The 22,691-nt window shown below is 39.0% G+C and overlaps 1 protein-coding gene across 3 annotated transcripts in view; it reads left to right on the forward strand.

Annotated features, from left to right (window-relative positions):
* Nucleotides 1-1,263: 1,263 nt before the first annotated feature.
* MYT1L (myelin transcription factor 1 like) overlaps nt 1,264-22,691 on the forward strand; it is a gene marked incomplete at both ends in the record, with an annotated part of 126,304 nt that continues 104,876 nt past the window's right edge. For all 3 annotated transcript variants that reach the window (XM_081998081.1, XM_081998082.1, XM_081998083.1), the window contains 3 exons: nt 1,264-1,318; nt 1,501-1,534; nt 1,834-1,896. In XM_081998081.1, coding sequence (XP_081854207.1) covers nt 1,264-1,318; nt 1,501-1,534; nt 1,834-1,896 — 152 coding nt within the window. The remainder of the gene's footprint in view (nt 1,319-1,500; nt 1,535-1,833; nt 1,897-22,691) is intronic.

Below are 22,691 nucleotides of genomic sequence, written 5' to 3' on the forward strand. Positions count from 1 at the left end.
ACATGTTGTTGTGCTGACTCTTTCCTCCTGATGTAATGTGTTGAGGGAGTTCTGTAAAAAGCACTCTCTGATTTCTTCCATGTTAGTTACTTCCCACATCATTTGTGTTAGGAACTGACCAAAGAAAGCTGTGTGATTAAAGGGTTAACTGCCAGTCTCTTTGACCTGTTTCCATGTTTTTACATGAAAGATGTGACATTCTTACCAGGTATCAATCCAAGGATATTGCTATCAACCAGTGGTTTGTTTTTTTTTCTGGGGGAACTAGCGCCCCATGGTCGATTTCTGTGCTTCCTGACCTTTACAATATCATCTCTGTGTATGAACCGCCACACATCCATCTTGCCATCCCATTCTTCCATATCCAAAGGAGCTGACGATACAGATACCACATATATTTTCCCTGACACAGTTGAACTCAACATGTTCAGCACAATCTGCTTGTGTTGTACAAAATGGTAAATGCTAGCTAGCCTATGCAGTTTACCTTTGAAAATCTGGTGGCAATAGCACATGGAAGATCAGAAGAAACCATGTGGCCCTATGGTAACTACTACAGATCAGTGTTTATGATACTTTCCGAGGTCTAATCTGCAGCCCTGCCCCTGTCTGGCAAATATTTAAGGTGGATGTATATTTACTACTGCATAGAAAGCTACATCAGATAGCCATGCTGTTTATAAAATGAAGGTAAAGATTTAGCCATACGTAGCAAGTGAACACATTCCTGAAACTTGAAAAACACATCTAAACAATGAAACGCGTTGGCAAAGGTCATAATGCCATATTAAATAACATGAAATCTTAGAAGTTCTGATGATGACTTTTTATCTCCTTTTCAGTCATTATTCCTTGCTTTCTTTCCCATTCCAATGTTTGGTTAGAAAGCAACTGGTAGTGTGTGACCGCTTGACTTTAAATTGTATAGAAATCTATTGAATCCCTGTTTCAAAATACATAGGATTAATAAGGGGTTTATGTCAGAAATATCCCTTCAAAAAGAAGAACCAGCACTTAGTTGCACACAATTTGCTATGAAAGCAGGGCATGCAAACAGACTGATTAAAGCAGAAATTACCGCATTTTCTGTTTTTAAATAAACATAAAGATCCTAAAAATCCCCTGTAAGGTGGACTTTCCCTTACAGGATAAAATGGAATTAAAATAGTGTCAATAAATTGTGTGAGAGACTGTATCAGTCTGTGCATTGATAGTCTGTGCATGCAGGATAAGAACATTGACTGCCTGCTAATCTATTCCCAGATGGAGGTGGATGCAGACGAGAAGCGCCATCGCACACGCTCCAAAGGTGTTCGAGGTACGTCTCTTGCTTCAGTAAATCACTCAAGGCCCCTGCTCAGGGTGACCTTCATCCTCCAGAATCTCTTTGCAAGATTCATTCTGACCCTTGCTTTTACACAACCTTTCTGGTAATTTTCTGTAGAAGAGGGGTACTTGTAATAGATGATAAATTTTTATATATTTTCCATCTCTCTGCAGTTCCCGTGGAACCAGCCATACAAGAGCTGTTCAGGTTAGTGCTCTGAGTGTAAAATGTATCCCCATTAGCAATTTAGAAAATTCATGCCTTTTAATGGGTATAATGCACTTTCAAGTTCATTGGTGGTTTGATCATGCCCTGCTGCACTGATGAAATTAATTCCCTTGAGACTTGCTAATAAAAAGCATCCCCTCTTTTTTTTCCCCTTCAGTTATTTGATTTCTCTTTCTGTCTTTGTTGCCCTCCATCTCTGCAATACCTACTGCCTGCTTTTAGTATAATCTTTCTGCAGCACGCCAGCACCTATATAATTAATTCTATCTCTCTTGCAGCTGTCCCACGCCTGGCTGTGATGGCAGTGGTCATGTTAGTGGCAAATATGCAAGGCACAGAAGGTAATATCTGTAATTTTTCATAATTTAGTGAAGAGATTTGGTAAACAAGTTATCTGGCATGACCTTGATAAACCAAACAATGATAAAAATTAGCAGTTAGACATTCTAGAAGACATTCAGATTCACCTTTTTTTTCTTTCTGAATGTCACACAAAATCTAACTCTCATTTTTGCTGAGTAAACTTGTTCTCATTGTCAACCTTCCCTCAATTTTTGCATACCGTTCTCTTGCTCATGTGTTGCAAATTAAAATTTGTCCCTACTGATGTGTTGGTGCCAGTAAGACTTCTCTTATTTAATGTATTTTATAACTGAATGAAAATGAGCTTCTGAACATTTTAAGTTCGATGATCAGGTTACATTCAAAGGTCAAAGCCTAAGACACATCAGTGATAATAAGACTTCAGGATTCAAATGTTGTATTTTAGTTATAAATACCTTCACTTCAGTTTCTAAACCATGGTATATGGAGACATCTCCTTTAGGAAAATGTTTTTAGCTGTTTATTGTTAATAATATATCAAGGTAGCATATATTAAACATACTACATGTGCTTCAAATTAATTCAGAGCTCAGTCTTTACATTTCTGTGTCTGCAATGTCAGCACTCAATAGTGTTGTACTGCTGTATAAACAGCATTCCTTCCCTGAATCAGATGTCCATGAATTTCTTGTGCAATATTTTGAAAATTTAACAGCTCTAGAATATATGAATTTTTCTGATGTGCTGTGCATTTCATTTAAAATATTTTATACAGCAGCCTGTTGTAGGAGATAAAATGGCTGATGTTTTGGCCATCTCTCTTCTGAATAGAGGGAGGTGTTCAAATCAGTGTTAAATTCTTCGGAAGCTGTTAAGATTTTTTTCCATTCTTGACTTTTTCAGGTTTTAAAGCACTCGTGGAGTTTACAAGAGCACATATTTCTCACCAAATCTGATAACTGCTTTGTAATGAGGGCATATAATTTTTATGAGTTAAATTGAAATTATACATTTGTGGTTAAGGCATTTATTTGAAACAGGAAAAGATACCAACCAGTGACATGTCAGTCTACTCAGTGCCACTCAGTCCACTTGTGTGCCTTTTTTCTTAACAGTGAATGAAGCTTAAGGACAAGTTCAGAAAATACTTTCAAAATTAGAACAAGAAGAGTGATATCCCTGATATTAAAATTATTTTGAATTACATTTAAACAATACAAAACATAAAATAATTATATTTAAGTTTCTTTTCCCAGTCTTTTTCTCACTCATAGAAGTGGTAACATTTCTGTGGTTATTTAAAGGATTGGTTAGATTGGAACACCGATTTAGGAAAAGTAACCAAAATAATTCTTCTTAATTCTTCGTAAATAATTCTTAAATTCACTTGTGGCTCCTCATTTCAAACCATGGGGGTTTTTTGTCCATTTTCTTCATGTAAATACAAGCCTCATCAGTAATTGATGAATGACACCAAATTCTTCTTTTCCCTCAGAAATTTCACGAGCAGTCAACAGTTAAATGACATGATTATAATGTCCTTTCTAGTTACAACATTGTAGCTACATACATTTCTTTACACTTCATGGGATTTGCATGCAGATTTCAAAAGCAGAAGTCTTGAAACATACAGAAAGAAACTCTTTAGCTTAAAAATAATCTGACTTTTCTTCTGAATTGCTCTAACTTTGATCTATGTGTCTGTGTTTCTGTAAAATCACCCTTTTTGGGGAGGGAGAAGGTATGGATATGAGGTTTGGAGAGATTACATGCAGTTTTGAGACATTAATTCTGTATTTTGCTTTCTTGACATGATTCTGCTACCTCAGTACATGAACAGACTGAATCTCAGAGCTGTTAATTAAATGAAATTTTGGGCGGATGCGCAAAGAATAAAAATTGGAAACACATCAAAAATTCCTTTTTTTTAACTGGCTAAAGAATTTGTGGGTTTTTTATGTTTTCTTGTCACCCTGATTGCCAATCCACTAATCAAAATATATTTAACCAATATGTGTCTTACTTAGTGTAAAAACACGAAGTTCTTTGTTGAGGTTTGCAACGTACATATCTATTTTCTAAAAGACCAGTAATTGTGTTACAATTGTGTTACTATTTAACATCTAGTAAATTTAAGCTTTTGAAAGAATCTGAAGGAATTTATCTATTTCTTTTTCTGTTTTGCTATTTGGGTGGGAAAGACCCTCAAACATTTCTTCCAAAGAAATCAGACTGTCTTAAAAATTTGATGTGTTCAGGGAATTGCATATCTCAGCTGATGCCTAACTCAATTCCGTTTAGACCTACAGAGCATTTTAATGAGGTTAAGACCTTTCCATTCACAATACCAGGCTGGCTCATTATTCGGAATGAAATGTATTTGCTTCCACTAGATGTAGTCAGAGCTCTCCAAAATTCTCTTTCTTCTGTAACATCTTGAAGTCTCTGGAATTTCAAGGGTTTTTTTTAATTGTAATTTTATCCTTGTAATATCAATGTGACAGTGAAAACCATGTTCAGAGACTACATTAAACTTGAACTAAAATAAGCATATCCTTTCAAATTTTTAGACAGATTCAGGGGATGAAATTTTGTTCTGCTGATAAAATATCAGGTAAAAATTAAAGAAGAGTTTTAACATATGTTTTGTACCCCAATTGTATTTTTAATTATGAAAGACCTGCAATGTTAGGGTTAGCTGGGGAAACAAGCAGGCCTTTTATGGCATTGATATTTCCTTTGAGGTGTATGAAGACACAAGACTGATACTAGTTAGGGTAACAGTGGTAATAGCTTCTTGTATCATTTCCATCTTTTTCATTTTTTCTGTATGTCAGATCTTAGTTTGAAGTGAAACCTTGTGCGACTTGGTACTTTGCTCTCGACTCTTTAAGTTTGGTGCTTAATTTTTAGCTTGTTAGTTGGGCGTGCTAATAGACAGCTAAGATGGAAGGGTTCTCTGCAGGGCACTTCAGGGCAGGGTGCTAGGATCTCTAAAATTAACTCGGTGAAAGCACTTCTCTCCAGTGACTGCAAAGAAAGTTCAGGAAGATTAGCATCCCAGTTTGGGCAATGAAGATAAGTGCCCAAAGCTGGGTGGCGTGCCTGCTTTCTGCAGAGCAGACTCATCTCTTTTTTTTGTATTTTAGTAATACCTAGAAACCTGAAGCTATCATGGACCCTCTAGCACTGTGATGCGCAACATGAAGCAGTGCCTAGATGTTAGAGTTTACACAGATAGGACTTAATTACCTGTTGTTTGTGTTTCCAGGCTCCCGAGGCCAACTGAACTACTCACAGGTCACGCAGTTAAAGAAATGCATGTATCTTTGCAGCCTCAGGTCCCAAAAGATAAAAAGACAGACAAAGGTTGTGAAAGATCTGAAAACAAAAACAAAACCAAAAAATAAGCCATAGACACAATTCAGATAGTGGTGGAGACAAAGAATTCAAATCTTAGGAGTGAAAACCAGAGCCTCTCCCTGCACCATGCTCCCGATGCTGTTTGTTTTATTCACTTGGTAGCTCTTCAGGTTCATTGTGCATAGCAGCGTAATAACGAACAGAACCCTTCACACGTTCAGAGCTGTGAATTAACTTTGAACAATAAGCTTGGTCCAGATCCTTGAATACTTTTAGCTCTGAACAGTCCATCTGGGTATATAGCAGTTACTCAAACCACACCAGGAGAGTGTTCCCAGAACTGTGTTTTCAGGACGTCTGTCGGCTGAGTGTCTGACAAAAACCGTAGATTCAAGCGTTCTTCCATTGCAATTAGTAGGAACTTTGCCAGTTTCATTAATCAGCTTTAAAGACAACAGGATTCATATTCTGTGTATACAAATATAAATGTAAAAGTGAATCCAGTTTCTGGTCTAAGTTCTGCAGGTGCAAATCCCATAGTTACTCTAGAGTAACTGAGTGCAAACTGGCCTGTGTTATAGTGAGAAGATGTGAATGACAGTTTTGAAATCTTACACCCTACTGTGTTGCTCTGCATTTAGTATTTTTTTTCAAAACACATCATATACCCAATAGATGCCTATGGTTTGCCGTGTAAATAGGTATGCAGACACATAAAAATCCTAACTGTATTCCATTAAGTGGCCTATTTTAAAAGCTTCTTAACATCATAGTATATTTTTTTTGTCAAGTAACAAAACCAATTAGATTCTGTAATGGATTAATCACTTGCCAAATACCACATGCTTCACATGAACTGAAACACATTCTAACAAATAAGAGCCCTAAAAAGAATCTTGAGCTGTTAGCACAGCGCTATGTATATTAATTTAATGCATATATCAGAGTATATTTGAAAGCAGGCAAAGCCATTGTATAGAAATTAAAACAAAACACAATATGAGTCTGAAGCAATATGCATCAAATTTCAGTGAAGGATGAATTCTAAGGCCAAATGATAAAACCTTCAGATTTAAAATGGAAATACTGATAAAGCTCTTGCTATATCACGAATTTCAGTTTGACTGCTGAAAATAAGAATTCAGATGAAATAAACCAAGTTAAACATTTCATGTTCCAAGGAATTTTGCATGCCTTTTCTTCAGTTCTTATTGCATTTGTAAGGGACTTTTTTCATTAATCACTGATACAATGTCTTGCAAAAAGAAGCGACTCTCAAAAATGAAGAAGGGTCATAAAAAATATTTAGAACTACAATGTATGAATTGTTCCTAACCTTATAAAATACATTGCATTTTAACTTGCCACCAGATTACTCACTATCAACCAGTTCTTTGTTGCTTTACTACTCTGCCTCTGTTTGTTTCTATTACATTATACAGATAGAATTGTTTTGACCATCTTTTAATTTTTAAGCATGAGCTTTGTCACTTGATACAACAGACTTTTTGAATGTATAAATACCTTAGAGTTTAGCATTGCTCTTTTGATTAGGAAAAGCCCCACATACCCTTGTATTGCCTTGGCATTATGCACTGTAGTTTTGTCATCCATATTTTAGAACAGAGTAAGTGAAATAATTCAGGCTCCCAAACTTAGAAATTAAAAGACTCAAATGTCTCTCTCTTATTAGAAAATTATTGAATTTCTGTGGCTTGTTGTGCCATACTTCTTATTCAAATTTTTTCATTTCATATACCTTTTCACCCACCAGTTTGATTGCCATGGCTGCAGCCGTGGGTGAATAATTGCCTGTCTTCACAGGAGCATGTTCTGGAGCTAAAGTCGAGTGCTTGCTTCCTGATGTATGCCTCATTTGGATTCTGCCGACAGCCTAGGGGCTGTATTATTCATGCCTTGACAGATAGCACTCACTAAAAGCATTGGAACAGGGCCAGGTACTGGCAGAGAGATAGTGGAGCATTGCAACTTGCAACTGAGAGGAGCATCTATAATACAAAAAAGAGAAATCCTCATACCTCCCTTTTACTGGTCTCACTTTGATGGAGAATTCATTTGCATCAAAATAAAATACTCTAAAAATAAATACATTTTTTCTAAACCACGCTTGAAAGTTTAACACAATTTTCCACATTTAATTGCAAAGCTGATTTTAATTAGTAAGGCCCTGCATGTGAAAAATGAAGATTCACTTGGGTGAGTGTAACACATTGCAGTGTCTGCTGAATGCTCTAATTAATGTATGGCTGCTGTACAACAGGGTGCACTGTGGGATATTTATGAAAAATTCTGTGCACGCAGCCAGTCTATCTGTATTTTAGTTCTTGAATCCACAAGAATAAATAACTTTTCCCCCTTTATTCTTTATGAGACATCATTGTGCATGCCATCACTCCATCCATAAACTTTATGGCATGCCTGTCCTTTTTACTATTTGTCAATGATATTGTAAATCAGAAGCCAGGACATACATATTTTAACATTAATTTGATAGCAGAGCATGGTTGCACGCTGTGCAGAACCCGAGGTCCATGGATGCATTTGTGTTAAAGCCCAGCCACAGAACAGTGAGGTCCTTATTGTTGCTTGCTTTTATGATACTGTGAAAAATCCCACTGAATGCTGGAGGTACAGACAAATGTGTATTCATTTCTCTCTAAGCTGATAGTCACCCTTTATTATAGTGTTAAATAATGATGAAATGATTCACTGGATACTCACCTGAGGAAAAAACATAATCTGACACTGCCCATGCAATTTAATTCTGTTTCACTTAATGATATATTTGTTAAAGATTTTGTTAAGTTGTGGTAAATACCAAAAATAATATTATAAATATATTTTATATAAAGTCATCCATCATTCAGGTTTGTAAAAAATGTTAATAAATGAAGCTTCTCTGCTTTGTTAAATCCAACTAAAGTGAAATAAATAAGTAAATAAATAAATAAATAAAATGAAAGAGCAGAGGGATTTTCAAACAGAACACTGCAAACAATAAATAAATGTGCTGACAGAGAATCCATAATGTATTAGAGGTCTGTATTGGCTGCTGTCTGCACTCAGCAATATATCCTTTGTCTGATTGTTGATTAATGATTAGAAAGGTGCAAAGTTGGGTCTGAAACGTCAGCCAAATATACATCAGCAATTGGCATGTGGCTCTGCATGCTAGTGGCCATTGTCTATAGGTGACCACACAAAGGAACCTCAGTTCAATTCCTCCTACCACCGTTTGGACTGGAAATAGCAATTTCAGTGGCAGCAAGTTGCAGGATCTGATGTGCCAGGTGTATTAGCCTAATAAAGGGGGGAAAAATAATAAAATCGGAGGCAGGAGCATGGAGAGTGCCAACCCAACTGTGCAGCAGCAGCACACAGCAGATTTCGGGTGTGCTTTCTACAGTGGGTCCCCAGGCTTGTACGTCGCTGGAATGATATGCTCATTTTCTTTCAAATGGCAGGTCCTAGGCATATTTCTCATGCAGCAGTCCACTTGAAGCCACAGTGTTTTCTGTGGAAGGATCTGTCTGGAGATGTTGCCATCAGCCATAAAATAAATGAAGGCCATGCAGAAAGTATGGAAAAGGAGGGGAAAAAAAAAAAAAGGAATAGAACATCCAGTAATAGCGGGGAGATAATTTCCCCACCAAGATCCTGGAAGTAGCTATACATATTTTTCCTTTGCCTGTGGGAAATTTATTTGGTTGGCCTGGTAGCTTTGCTGAGAACATTGTGTTCTCTTAGGAGAGAAATAAATCAGTTGAGGTTGAATAATTTGTGCTTTTCATAATGGAAAAGACGATCTACAGAGTTGATTCACACGTGATGGGCAAGACATTTCATCTCCCTATGCCTCTGTTTCCCCACTTGTAAACAGAAAGAGGATTTCAGGCATCCTAAGATGTAAAGACAGAAGCATATATGGGGGATTATTACAAACACAGGGCCCAAAACTCTGTCTCTGATATTTACCTGGTATTTAAGAAAAGATCCATTAAACAACTGTTGGTGTCAGAGGAAGGCTAACTTTACTTTTCAGTGCTTTTTGGATCAAAACATTTTTTTGGAGAGTAGAGCAAAATTAACAAAATTAACATTAAGACAGGTTTACACTTAGCGTCAACTCTGGTTTCCCTATTTCATACATTGTGAATTATTTCTGAAACATTTCTGTAAAAATACTGATTCTGAGGTTTAAAAAGCTGGGAATATTTAAGACATCTGTTTATTAATGTGTATTTTAGTGATAATGTAGTCATGGTGTGGTGGGTTGGCCCTGGCTGGACACCAGGTGCCCACAAAAGCTGCTCTGTCCCTCCCCTCCTCAGCTGGACAGGGGAGAGGAAATATAACAAAAAGGCTGGTGGGTCGAGATAAGGGCAGGGAGAGATCAGTCACCAATTACCGTCACGGGAATAACAGACTCGACTTGGGGAAATTAGTTCAGTTTATTGCCAATCAAATCAGAGTAGAGTAATGAGAAATAAAAACAAATCTTAAAACACCTTCCCCCCACCCCTCCCTTCTTCCCAGGCTCAGCTTCACTCCTGATTTCTCTCCCTCCTCCCCCCGAGCGGCGCAGGGGGACGGGGAATGGGGGCTGTGGTCAGTTCATCACACCTGGTCTCTGCCGCTCCTTCCTCCTCAGGGAGAGAAGTCCTCACCCTCTGCCCTGCTCCAGCCTGGGGTCCCTCCCACGGGAGACAGTCCTCCATGGACTTCTCCAACATGGGTCCTTCCCACGGGCTGCAGTTCTTCACCAACTGCTCCAGCCTGGGTCCCCCCACGGGTGCCGTCCTTCAGGGACAGACGGCTCCAGCCTGGGCCCCGCGGGCTCACAAGTGCTGCCAGCAACCCTGCTCCAGCCGGGGCTCCTCTCTCTCCCCACGGGGCCACAGGCCCTGCCAGGAGCCGGCCCCAGCGCGGGCTGCCCACGGGGTCACGGCCTCCTTCGGGCATCCCCCTGCTCCGGCGTGGGGCCCTCCCCGGCTGCGGGTGCAGATCTGCTCCCCTGTGGAGCTCCATGGCCACAGGGGCACAGCCGGCCTCCCCGTGGGCTTCCCCAGGGGCTGCCGGGGACCCTCTGCTCCGGCGCCTGGAGCCCCTCCTGCCCCTCCTGCTGCTCTGGGCTGGGGGCTGCAGGGCTGTTCTCCCCCATGTTCTCACTCCTCTCTCCGGCTGCAAATGCTGCCTGGCTTTTTTTTCCCTCCTTCTTAACTCCATTCCCCCAGAGGCGCTGCCACCATCGCTGATGGGCTCGGCCTTGGCCAGCAGCGGGTCCCTCTTGGAGCCGGCTGGCGTTGGCTGTGTCGGACACAGGGGAAGCTTCTGGCAGCTTCTCACAGAAGCCGCCCCTGCAGCCCCCCTGCTACCAAAACCTTGCCACACAAACCCAATACACATGGTTATGAGCCTTACACTAAACCCGAAAAGCCATGGACAACATTGTGCTCTGGGTTCAGGGAACTCTGGAGCTGCCTGCATCCTCCTACCAGCAGTGCTGAGCAGTGGCATAGCTACTGCCTGTGCAGTTGAAAAATGGCCTGTGGATTGCAGCGTCCCAGGCCAGGGCTTTGGAGACAGGAGAATTTACTGGTGAATACTGGCAGCTGGATAGACAGGGAATCCCATCTTATTCCTTGCTGCAGTGTCCACGCCAACACAAATAACATAGATGACTTTGAAAAAGTTTTATCCGTAGGTGGCACACATGCTATCAGAGAATAGCGTTGCCCTGCACCTTATTCTCCACCTCAGTGAAAATGATCTGAACTCTGCTAGAATCATCAAAAAAGAGGCAGGGAAAATCATATAAGTAAAAAATTAACTAAAGGTGTAATTATCTCTTTCTTTCAAATATTCATATTCTGTGAGATCAGGCACCCTAAGGATTGCCTGTTCTATCAAAAGAATGCGAAGAAAACAAGAAACTAAATCAAATGTGAAGGAACCAGAAACCAAAGTCCATCTACTTTCTGCATGTCTTAAATCACTAGACCATGCTAGCAGAAAAATGCACATAGATATATATGTAGAAGTAAGAGATGCACAAAAAAGTAAAGAAGTGAGAAAACAAAAACAAGGTGGTAGGAAAAAAGAGAAAAAAGAAATAATTTGGTGGGATTTTTTTTTCCCCTAAAAATACACTATTATGTGTTTTAAAGACTTGTATTGAAGTTTTTCAATAAGTTGAGACAGCCCTTTCAAAGACATCATTTCTTATTAGTGGTTGATATGAAATACTGCTTCTAGTGGTGTCAGGACTAGGAAGGGAGAGGTACTCCTGAGCCATCTTTGATGACAATAATAAATCTAAATAAATACGTGCACAGTACAGAATCAAATGCCCAGGGGATAGATAGCTCCTGAAGATCTCCTCAGCACCATACAGCTTAGGACACTGTAAACGGTGATAACTTCAACCAGATGAGTGGACCTACCAAGTTGGTTTCCTGGCTACTCACCTGAATCACCTTCCCAAGAAAACCTTGAAGCTCACTGATTACATGGAAGGGGATTGCAGAACCTAATGTCCTTTCGTTATCTGCAAGAACCAGCAGTGCCACACTGTAAGTATGCAGGAAGAGTGGAGAAGGGGTTGTAATGCCTAAGAGAAAATATTCCTGTGATTGAAGTTAGGCCTGTGTCTTAAATGTATGATTTATGATAAAGTTTGTAATACTATAAAGCCAAATGAGACAGGACAGGATGTGATTGGCTTTAAATGCCAATGCCAGCCATTTATAACGGCTTTTTTAAGTTCAGTTCCCTGGGGCTGGGACAGATTTCACTGCCATCAATTTTTTTTATTTAAGGTAATAAGCAGGCCACTAAATTGGATGAACAAGTAGGGAATGAATGCTTTTCTATCCAACTGATACTTGTGAAAGAAATTCACCAACGATACGCACCTGCTACTGTTTTTCACCCTGATAATGTCTCCAGGAGAAAATCTTGCCTATACCTTGTGAATGGGGAATAGGTGTCCAGAATAAAGGCTAGCGCTAAAACCAGCATGCATTCAACTTCTGCTTTAAGTCACCCAGTCCAGAGGGTGGACCCTTATCATGCCTCCCTTATTTTGTTTCTAACGCTGAAATCAAAGTAGACATGTACTTTTAACATTAAGCTTGTCCGTATTTCTAGTCTTCTGCCAGGAAATATTTATTTGGGCACGATGATACCTATTTCATACTAAGTATGTAGCATATTTAATACATCTTTAATCTCTTATCTGCTTGTTTCAGTGTAGCAAGTGTTTTTAAAGTCCTCCAATTTGTGATCCATGCAAACATGGCACTCGCTCACTATCTTATTGTTTGCCAATAGGAGTTAGGACACATTTCTCCGATCTTCTGGGAAGTTGCAATGGTTGTAAAGAAGTTAAGGTGTCAGGATGCTTGTATTCTCTTTTCTTGATCCATTCTTATTTTATGGACAATATATATCCAAAAGGAAGAGGGAACAATATAGTTTCGTAACTTTGAGAAGTCACTTGAAGAGAGAAGAACCCTATTTCCAGTCCCAGCATTAGCACTTCATACAGACAACAGACACTCATTTTAGAGAGGAATGGAATGAATCCTTCACTGGTAGCAAAGATGTAAATGTTTTCTTTTGCATGAAGTATTAGAGAAGTGGGTACTTTCAACCCAGATAACTGTAAAACCTCATGAGCAAGCAGTCTTCTGAGAGGTGTAAAATGAAGCTTCAGTTACCCCTGGCAAAAGAGAATATTAAACAGAAATTTCTCACATGTTTCTGTATGTTCTAGATTAGACTTGGCTAAGACTGGGATCGTGATTCCTCCCGACCATCTCCTAGTCAAAAGACTGAGTTAATTTCTGTTTCTGTAAGAAAAAATAAGGCTTAAGGTGATTAATTCCAGGAGCGGAAATCCCCCACTAGAGAAAATACCTTCCTCCAGTCCGGATTCTGCTGTGTGTTAAGTGCCTACATGTCCCTGGGTATTAGAAGAGGAGCAGACATACCTCACTCGGTTTTTTGAATTTCACTGTGCAGCTATGCATAGAAACTAAGAGCTGTAATGCATTCGCTGCCTTGGTAAACTAGCAGTTCGTGACTCTGCTACCACACAAGGAATTTGCGTCAGAGACAGAAGTTGAGTCATGCCTCTGAATTCTACTCCAGTGCCTTTTGCTTTAGACCATCCTTCTTGTGTTAGAAGTTCATTTACGCGAAGACTAGCAAGTGATCTCTTGTAACTGGGTATTTGCAGGGACAATAAGAATAATGTGTAGAATTACTGACATACTGTTTAATGTAGAGCTGGCTTGGGCATGGTTTCTTCTGTGATGATCAATGAGGATTAACAGTTTGTTGGTTCTTAGTAACCATAAGGACTGCTTCAGGAGAAGGGGACAAAAAAACAGTAATCTCAAACAACAGGATATGTCATCTATAATGACATATATGATGAATATTCTCTGACACAAGTCCTATAGATGTTTGCATGTTGCTAGCCACCAAACAAAAAAACTCGTTTTGAAACCTATTTCTCAGAGAATTCTCTGGATATCCCATACTTTGTGAAAGGAAGTAGAAGATGCAAAGCCCCAACTAGATGGATGGCTGCTCTGCAGCCAATTTACTACAGTAACTGTATTTTATGCTCATAAAGTTTTTTCAACTGTTAATTTGAAAATATTTCACAAACGTTAACACAGTACCCTCAGTGCATTTTGTGATGTTAAGTATTTGTTTTCAAATGACACCAAAGGTCATATTGTTTATGATGTTATAATGCATTCACAATAGTATATTGACTCACAAAACTGCTCGTAGCAACTTTTTACCAGCTCGCATTTATAGTGCATAGGAATTTAGGTGAAAAGTGAAAAAAAAGATTGTTTATCTGACTGAAAATGTAGGAATAATTCTGACAGAATGCAATTGCATGACTTTATTTTGAGCAGGGCTTTGGAATTAGCATTCCTAGTTCTTAAAACACAGACACTTAGCTCTTCTTTTTAATTCCATGTGACATAAGGTATTACTAGCTTTAGTCTTCTGTCCCTTCCACGAGGGTGAGCTAAGAATTTGTTTCAGCGCTACTGGCAAGGAAAGTGTACTGCTTTCTGAGTCATGGTACTGTCTCTGCAGCACCTAGGTCTTCCTTGGAAATACTGACATACTCAGAACTGACATGGCCTGGCTTTGCTTAGCTTGTGAGACCTAAGGAGCTCACAGGGAAAGACAGGCTCAGAAACTGAGTCAGAGTTATAAAACAAATATTGTTTTAGAAAGAATGCAAATAAATTCTGACTACTGTGTTAACCTCATATCTTAGCAGTCAACCTTGCTGCTTCCAGTTACGTTATTAAAAGGATGTAGGAGGAAGGACTGAACAGTTAAAATGGCATTGACTAAAACTGGAACCACTTATTTTAAATGTTAGCATTTAAGCAAAACTATAAAACAGGGCAAACATTTAGCTTTTTCTTTCTACTATGATTTTGATTGTTCATTGAAAATTATAGCAGTTTGTCAGATTTACAAATCGCAGTCTAGTGGGCAGCTTGGGTAGAACCACAACAGAACTATTACGGTTAGTTTAGATTTGCTAGTAGCAATTTTTTTTTTTTTTTTTTTTTACTTTTTATGTGTACTATGGATTAAGCTGATCTCTTGTGTAAGTAGAAATAGAATTTCATTCCTCTTACACCAGAGAAGTTTGTCATTATGTTGCTATAGAAGTCTGTAAAGAAAACCCAAAAACTCCCCAGGAAGATGAAAATTTCTTAGCTGGTCTGAAAAAAAAAGTGATGATACCAAACTCCCTATTTTTTAAGCCATAATGAAATTTAGAATCATCTGGTGAAAAGTCAGGAAAGATTTACCTGCTGGCTACATTACAATATAACTTTGCATGATATCAGACAATTTGAAGTGACATTATACCTATGCAGCTTATCATCCCTACCTTCAAAACCTTCTAGGTATTATGGACACTAAAATGTCTTCCGATACCTGGCCCACTTTCTGTTTAGCACATTAACCTGTTAATTAGAGAATGAGAGAAAAATGTTTTCCACTGTTAAATTACTGCATCTGTGATTTTCACTAAAAGCTTTTCGTCATGTAAACCAGAATGTAAGCACAAACTACTAGAGCACAACAGAGCTTAGGAACTGAACTCCAAGAGAAGGATCCACAAAAATCCCACGTCTGTAGTTGATCAGACTTGTAACAGAAAACCTATTTACGTATGCCCAGAAGTGCTGCCAGCTTAGCTGTGCTGTGCTGCTCAGTGCTTTCTACATGCCTGAACATTTGAGATTTGCAGACCACGTGTATTTATACGAGCATCTTCTGATCCGGTAGGCACAGCAGGCATTCTCTGCTCACACTAATGTGCAGGGACAGCACTGATTTCTATAGACAGCATAGGAGTCACATCCCCTTTCACCGAAAAATTTTGTGATACTGGTACATCCTAGACCAGCAAAGAGAATGCTACTTCAGGAAGCAACGTACTGCTTTGGTTCCTCCATCAGCCTGAGTGGGCCCAAGCACGTTGTTAATTCCCAAGCCAGAGCCATACCAAAAGGATGACAGGCAAAGACTGACTAGGATGAGGCTGCCTTCTGTCCTGGCTGTTGAAACCAGGTCTGTGGACAGGAAGGAACGTGAGGTTTTCTACAGAGAACAGAGAAAGAGAGGGAAAAGCTAGTTTGATGAAGGACACCTCTAGAGGAACCAGATTTGGAGTCACAACAGGTTGATTGGGTTCCAGAAAAAAAAAGAAAAAAAAAGAAAAGGTCTTACATTTTTTTACAATTGTTTCTACCTGAGTTGTTAAAAAAAAGGCAGAGAACAGTACCACACTGCCTGTATCAAAACAGAGAGCAATAAAGTAGCCATCCATGCTACAGTCATGATTTTTGTACTTGCATCAGAAAATGTCTTTTTGGATTATGAGTCATATTTTCAAGATGACGCCTAAGTCAGAGTTGCAAGTAGATGCAGACGTCAACAAGAAAGTGATTTGGGAAACATTCTTTTTGTGGTACTTCATATTTCTTAGTGTAGATATACCACAGTCCACACGCTTGCTATAGTGACTCCCATGCTTATATACCTATATATTACCATTGGGGAATTTATTCACTAAGGAACTTAATCATCTAAACTTAAGTACTTTATAGTTAAGTGTGATGACATTTAACGTTACCACAACTATTCCTATTATAGATTTGTGCCCCAAATATATAGGGACCATTTTTAAAAGTGACTAACACATTGCTAACTGACTTTCAATGAGACATAAGCGTTAAGCATCGAATGCCTCCAACTATTCAAAAAATTAAAAGTAGTCTTTGAAGCAGCATACACTTTCTAAAAAGTTGCCTTTCATCTTATAAAACTAAAGAATCTGTTTCTCTTCTTGCCATCTTCCCATTACGTACTTGTACTTCCAGCTATTTCCCAATTTTACCCTTTGGTCCTTGGACAGTACGTCATTCTGGACCTTTCTCTATTCAGTCGTTGACCCTTGCTACCTTTCCAGTCTGTGCATCTTTAAAACTGAGCAGCTGAACTTACAGAAAGGGGTAACTGCCACATTTCCCTGTGAAATCTAACCATAGGAGGTATATTGGCAGCAGATTTTCAGTGGAAACCGCCATTTCCACCCACAACCCAGCTGCCACATTTAAGTCATGCTGTGTGGGGCTTCCACTCCCTTGGGAGGCTATTTTCATTTTCCTTCGAAGACTCTTCTACAGTCTAATAGAACTCACTGTCAGCTATAAAAAGTAACTTTATATACCATAGTTTTTGGGGGTTTTTTTATCGTGATATGAGTCAAGTTGGAGCTTCACTATTCTTGACTAGAATGTGATTGGATTCAGTTGCGTTTTAATTTTTTTTTCCTGAACTGGCATCCTTCCTTTCATCAAATATATCAAAAAAGGCCAGATAAAGGCAAAGCCATCTAGGACCCTGTCTAGACATCTGGCTTTTGGAGTCATGCAATTAAGCCAGTAGGTAAGCTTTCAGACCAGAGTATTTCTAATTCTTCTAATCATGAAAAAAATAAGGTGAAAAAAAATGAACTGAATGTAAGAGATACAGTTTGTCCTTTGAGTCTGCCAACAGCTTGAACCAGTTTATTTACCATAGGTGAGCTTGTATCTTAGTTGAAATGCTACCTGCAAGACCCCCTGAAAAAGCAACTTCTATGTGCTGCAGAAGGGGATTAATTTGGTAGATTATTAGCGTAAGCAAATATACGCCTTTCGGGGTGTAAATCATGGCAGAGAACAGGGGGTGTGCAGAAGCATTTTCTCAGAGGGGAGAATAATGATCCACAATACCTGCCTTGTACTTGCATGGGATGGAAAAACATCAGCTGTTATATTTGTGTCTCATGAAGGATGTGCCCCATTAATGCCACACTGTGCAAAAGTTAGGGCAGGAGAATTGTATGGGTCTAGAACCCAAGATTGTTCTAATGCATCTCTGATAGGAACTGCTAATAGAGACTCTTAATGACTGTTGAAAATTACATAATACTAAAATACCTGTGTCCATCTAGAGCAAAGAAGATAAAGTCTTGGTTATAAGTTTGGGGTTATAATTTTGTATGCAGTAGTAAATGGGCAGGCATAACAGCTAGTACAAAGATTTTTATTTTTAAATAAAAAGTCCTAGAAATTAGGCTCAAGGAGGCATGATGACAAAGGTATTTTAGAAATCCTCTTTATGTTAAACAGATATTTATGGTATCCTTTTTGGTGCAGAGCCCACTAAGAAAGCAAGCACCCTTAAAAGTTAACATGGAGGACAAACTTTCAGTTCCTTCGTAATAATATTTGCTAAATGCATATTAATAGTGGTTAACATTTTTACCAGGAGACCAATTGTAGCTGCAGTTCCATAAGGCAGTAAAGTAGAGAGAATGCTGTCATTTCTATTCTGTTTCAGAATAATCATGTTTTCTCTGTGTTATGGAAAGGCACAATCTTTTTGCTTTTTTTTTCAAAATAGGAAGATTTAAACGTCTCAATCCTCTAACAACCAGAATTTAGAGTGTTTCACACTTGAATGACTCCTAACCAACCGTGCAAGACAAAGAACGGTATCCTGTAGCTTATGCTGGAGGTGAGAATCCAGTACATAAGCACTGAAGTGGTTGCAGCTTGTATCACTTTGTTTTTTGTCATTTTTTTCTGTAATTTCAGATGTTTACTGATGACAGTCCTGTGTTAGAAGTCTGCTCCACAGTATTATTCCTTTCCATTGGTTATATTCTGTAGTCGTTAGCTTTCTTGATCCAGTAAAATACTTATTGCTATAGATACAGGGAAATTGGTGTATTGTATTTCTTAATTCTGTGACATAGATATTTTTTAGTTAAAATTAAGTTGTGAGCCAGTGCTATTGTGTATCTATGTAGAGATGATGGAAGGACTATTTGTGATAGGAATCAGTAGCTGATAGTCTCATTATAGTAGCCCTACATTAGAGACGCAATAAAATGACAGCGTATTCTATTACTCAATACTTAAGTACATGCTAGAATGATAGTTTGACCTGCTGTGTTGTTGTTAAATATGATCTATTGAGTCTGCATCTAAGGGTGTTGATTCTACTAATACATATCTAGCTGTGTTGTTAAATGATTGACAGTATAACTACATGAATCACCCTTGATTTCCAGCGCTTTATTTCCTTGATTTTTGAATGCTTGAACTTAGCATGCTGAATTGCTTAAAAGCAATTGCATTTAAAATATTGGAATAGAAAGATTTCATATCATGTCCAAGACTCAAACACTGTGACTATGCAAACATCTTTTGTAACCGATAGATGCGCTCTTGTAGCATATTCTAACCCTTTCAAATTGGTGAATGATTGATTATGAACTTTTCCCATTTTATGATATCATGTTATCATGAGAAACAAATAAATTGGAAAATGGCCTGCCCTCTACCTGTAAACAGAGTTGTCATTACCACTGAGGCTGAAAACACAGGATACACACAAATCTGGATATCTTGGCAGCTCTAGGTACTGCTTTGATTTAGCTCAATGTAGCCAACCTCATTCTTGTCTGTATGTAGAAAAATAGAGGATTTTCTTTCCTGGAGTTTTTCTTCCAGTTTAGATTTCTGAAATAAATGTGAACTTCAGGATTTTGAGTTAGTGCAGAAGTCAGTGTTCTTTGAGTTAGCGCAGAAGTGGTCACTGGCTTTGCATGTTCCCATTTTGATGTGTCTGGGTTACATCTAAATCAACATTGAAGTGTGCAGGATCAATAGCCACTTAGCAAAACTTGATTATATGCATTTCATCTAATGAATCAATATGAGTCATTAAACCCGTACTCTTTGCACTATCCTAGTTTCTTTAATCAGTCCCTGTATTCAAGGGTCTGGCAACAAGACATAATCAATTGTGGCTTCCGGCTCTTGAACGCACAGTTAAGTTGGGTATTTGCCATCCTAAGATTAGAGTGCAACTACAGCATGTGTCTGACAACGGATCATGCAGGTAGTCTTGAAAAGATAGCTAAGCGGTAGGGAGGAGAGTTCACGTTAAGTAATACAGCAGCTGTGGAAAGGAAAGCAGCAGGGTTTTGGCTCTTTATGAAAGTATTTCCTGGCCTGTATCAGGAATAGTGTGGCCAGCAGGAGTAGGGAAGTGATTGTGCCCCTGTACTCGGCACTGGTGAGGCCGCACCTTGACTACTGTGTTCAGTTTTGGGCCCCTCACTACAAGAAGGATGTTGAGGTGCTGGAGCGTGTCCAGAGAAGGGCAACGAAGCTGGTGAGGGGTCTGGAGCACAAGTCTTCTGAGGAGCGGCTGAGGGAACTGGGGTTGTTTAGTCTGGAGAAGAGGAGGCTGAGGGGAGACCTTATCGCTCTCTACAACTACCTGAAAGGGGGTTGTGGCGATGAGGGTGTTGGTCTCTTCTCCCAAGTAACTAGTGATAGGACAAGAGGAAATGGCCTCAAGTTGCGCCAGGGGAGGTTTAGATTGGATATTAGGAAAAATTTCTTCACTGAGAGGGTGGTCAGGCATTGGAACAGGCTGCCCAGGGAGGTGGTGGAGTCGCCATCTCTGGAAGTGTTCAAAAAACGTGTGGATGTGGCGCTTCAGGACGTGGTTTAGGGGACATGGTGGTGCCGGATTAATGGTTGGACTTGATGATCTTAAAGGTCCTTTCCAACCTAGTGATTCTGTGATTCTGTGATTCTGTATTGTGGTGCATTGTTTTAAAATCTGACGAGTACTGTCTTTGTTGGGAATGGACATGGAATATTAAAAAAAAAAAAAAGCTTGGATTTCTCTCACTTTTATCAGATTCCTTAGTGGTAGAAATATAAGTTAATCACTATTAACTCCCTTTATTGTCAGTGGAGAGGTAGGCAAAGTGTCTTAAGAAAGGTGAGATGAATTGTCTCCCAGGAGGTTCCAGTTTCTCTGCATTGACTTATGAAGGAAGCTTAACGTGACATGTATAAACTTAGGTTTTAGAAGCCTAGGGGTAGGTGAGAGATGAACCCCATCCATGACATCATAAGTCATGGGGCAATCAGATATTATATTGATTTATTTACATACTTTTGAACAATCTACAACTGCAGGGCATGTACTTTACTAACCTGTGCTGATACATAATTTTTTAGTTTCATGATTTTTAACATTTATTTTTTACATCTTGCTTTAAATGAGCTCTCCAGGGCTGAGATTTTTCCTGTGTACACCACCTAGACATATGCTACTGTACCTCATTTTTCTTCACTGAACAGCTATGGAATTCAACCAATTCAATAAACTTATTGGTCAAATGGGTGAATTATTGCAAAACTGAAAGTTTACTTTCAGTTGTCATGTCCCAAGAGCAGAGACTTTGGTGATGGGTGAAACAGTCTCACCAGCGAGAGGGCAGATTAGCCAGTAAATTTGCCACTGTTAATCACAGGGTTCAGTTTGGAGTCTCAGTGAATTGGGGTGGTGATGTGCTTCACTTTGGACATGTATGGGATCCAATTAAATAAAAGATCCTCACTTTGACTTAAGTTACTGTGACTGTAGTTGTTACATCAAAGCTAGTCTGCTTTATTTTGTTTAAAAATACATATTTCAATATTTGAATTTCTAGGTTTTGAGCTCAATCATTTACTTCTGGCACATCATCCTATTCTCATGTTCTTTTTTACTCCTAACCTCTTTTTACACTGCTGTTTTTTAAAAACAGTATTTTTTTTTTTAGGGCTTATTTAGTTAAATAACGCCATTCATATAAGTAGATTCGTGTGTTTAAAAAGGCTATGAAGTGCAAAAGGATCGAGTTGGCTTTCAAAGCTCAGTGAAGAAAATATCACATCTTCTACCTTTACCTTTTGAGATCCAGCACGTTTCTGAGCACTTTTGTAGTTTTTCTTACTGTTCCATAATGCAGTGCACAAATATTGGAAACTCCAGAAGGAAAAAAGGATAGAATGCTCTACATTTCACTCATTCCTATCAGTCAAGCTTGTACCTGTTCAGGTAAATTAATAGTTTTCACTGAACTGAAATACTATTGTATACATACCTAATCTGAAAAGTCAACAAACTTCAGTACAAATAAATGAAGTAAAGATGGTGTGTTTTGACACTGCACTTATAAAAGCACTCCCTGTGTATAATAATCTGATTTTTTGAACTAGAAGCAGAAGCTTGTGGGAGAGTCTGAAATACAGTAGAACTGTAGCAATGAGTTTATTGGTTTTTGAAAGGTATTTGTTACTTATAGTTTAAGTAGATAGAAACACAGTCGTTTGGGCCCCCCAAAGATATTTAAGCATGTAAAACATGGATGTGAACACGGATTCTCCAAAGCACTGACTCTGGATTAGTGCCTAACCTCAACTGAGAAGGTAGGGGTGAGGGCAGTCATTCTGTAAGAGGCCCTAGATGCTATGGTGATTGGCAGTGCAATGGTTGTGAGAAGCATGCCTAATTCTGGAACAGAATTCAAAGCTCTGGCTCAGTTGCCAGAAGGCTCCTGGAAAGCAGATTCAGGTAGCTTAGTTTTCTAGATGGGGATTCATAGCAGGCGGGATGCTAGCACAGCGAATTTTAATCCAGCTGGTTGGAAGCACCAAACCCAGTGTATCCTAACTTTTACTTGTAGGCTGCAATTATCAATTTCTGTGAAATAAAAGCTCAAAAAATTCCATGTCCTTCTTGAACTTTGACTTGCTCTCCCAGTTTTCTCTTCTATAGCTTAATGATTGGAATACTTAGTCAAGTTCTTTACCTTTCACAGCCTGGGAAGGTTTGACTCAATAGCTCCTGTATTCCAGGATAGCATGCAGGCATTGCGTGGGAATTTTGGGCGGTAGGAAAGATTCCTGACCAGTGTGGCTTAGAGAGCAAAAATAATTTCCCACGAAGAAGTTTGACTCTA

Source organism: Phaethon aethereus (genome assembly GCF_964289735.1).
Source record: "Phaethon aethereus genome assembly, chromosome: 3".
Classification (NCBI taxonomy): domain Eukaryota; kingdom Metazoa; phylum Chordata; class Aves; order Phaethontiformes; family Phaethontidae; genus Phaethon; species Phaethon aethereus.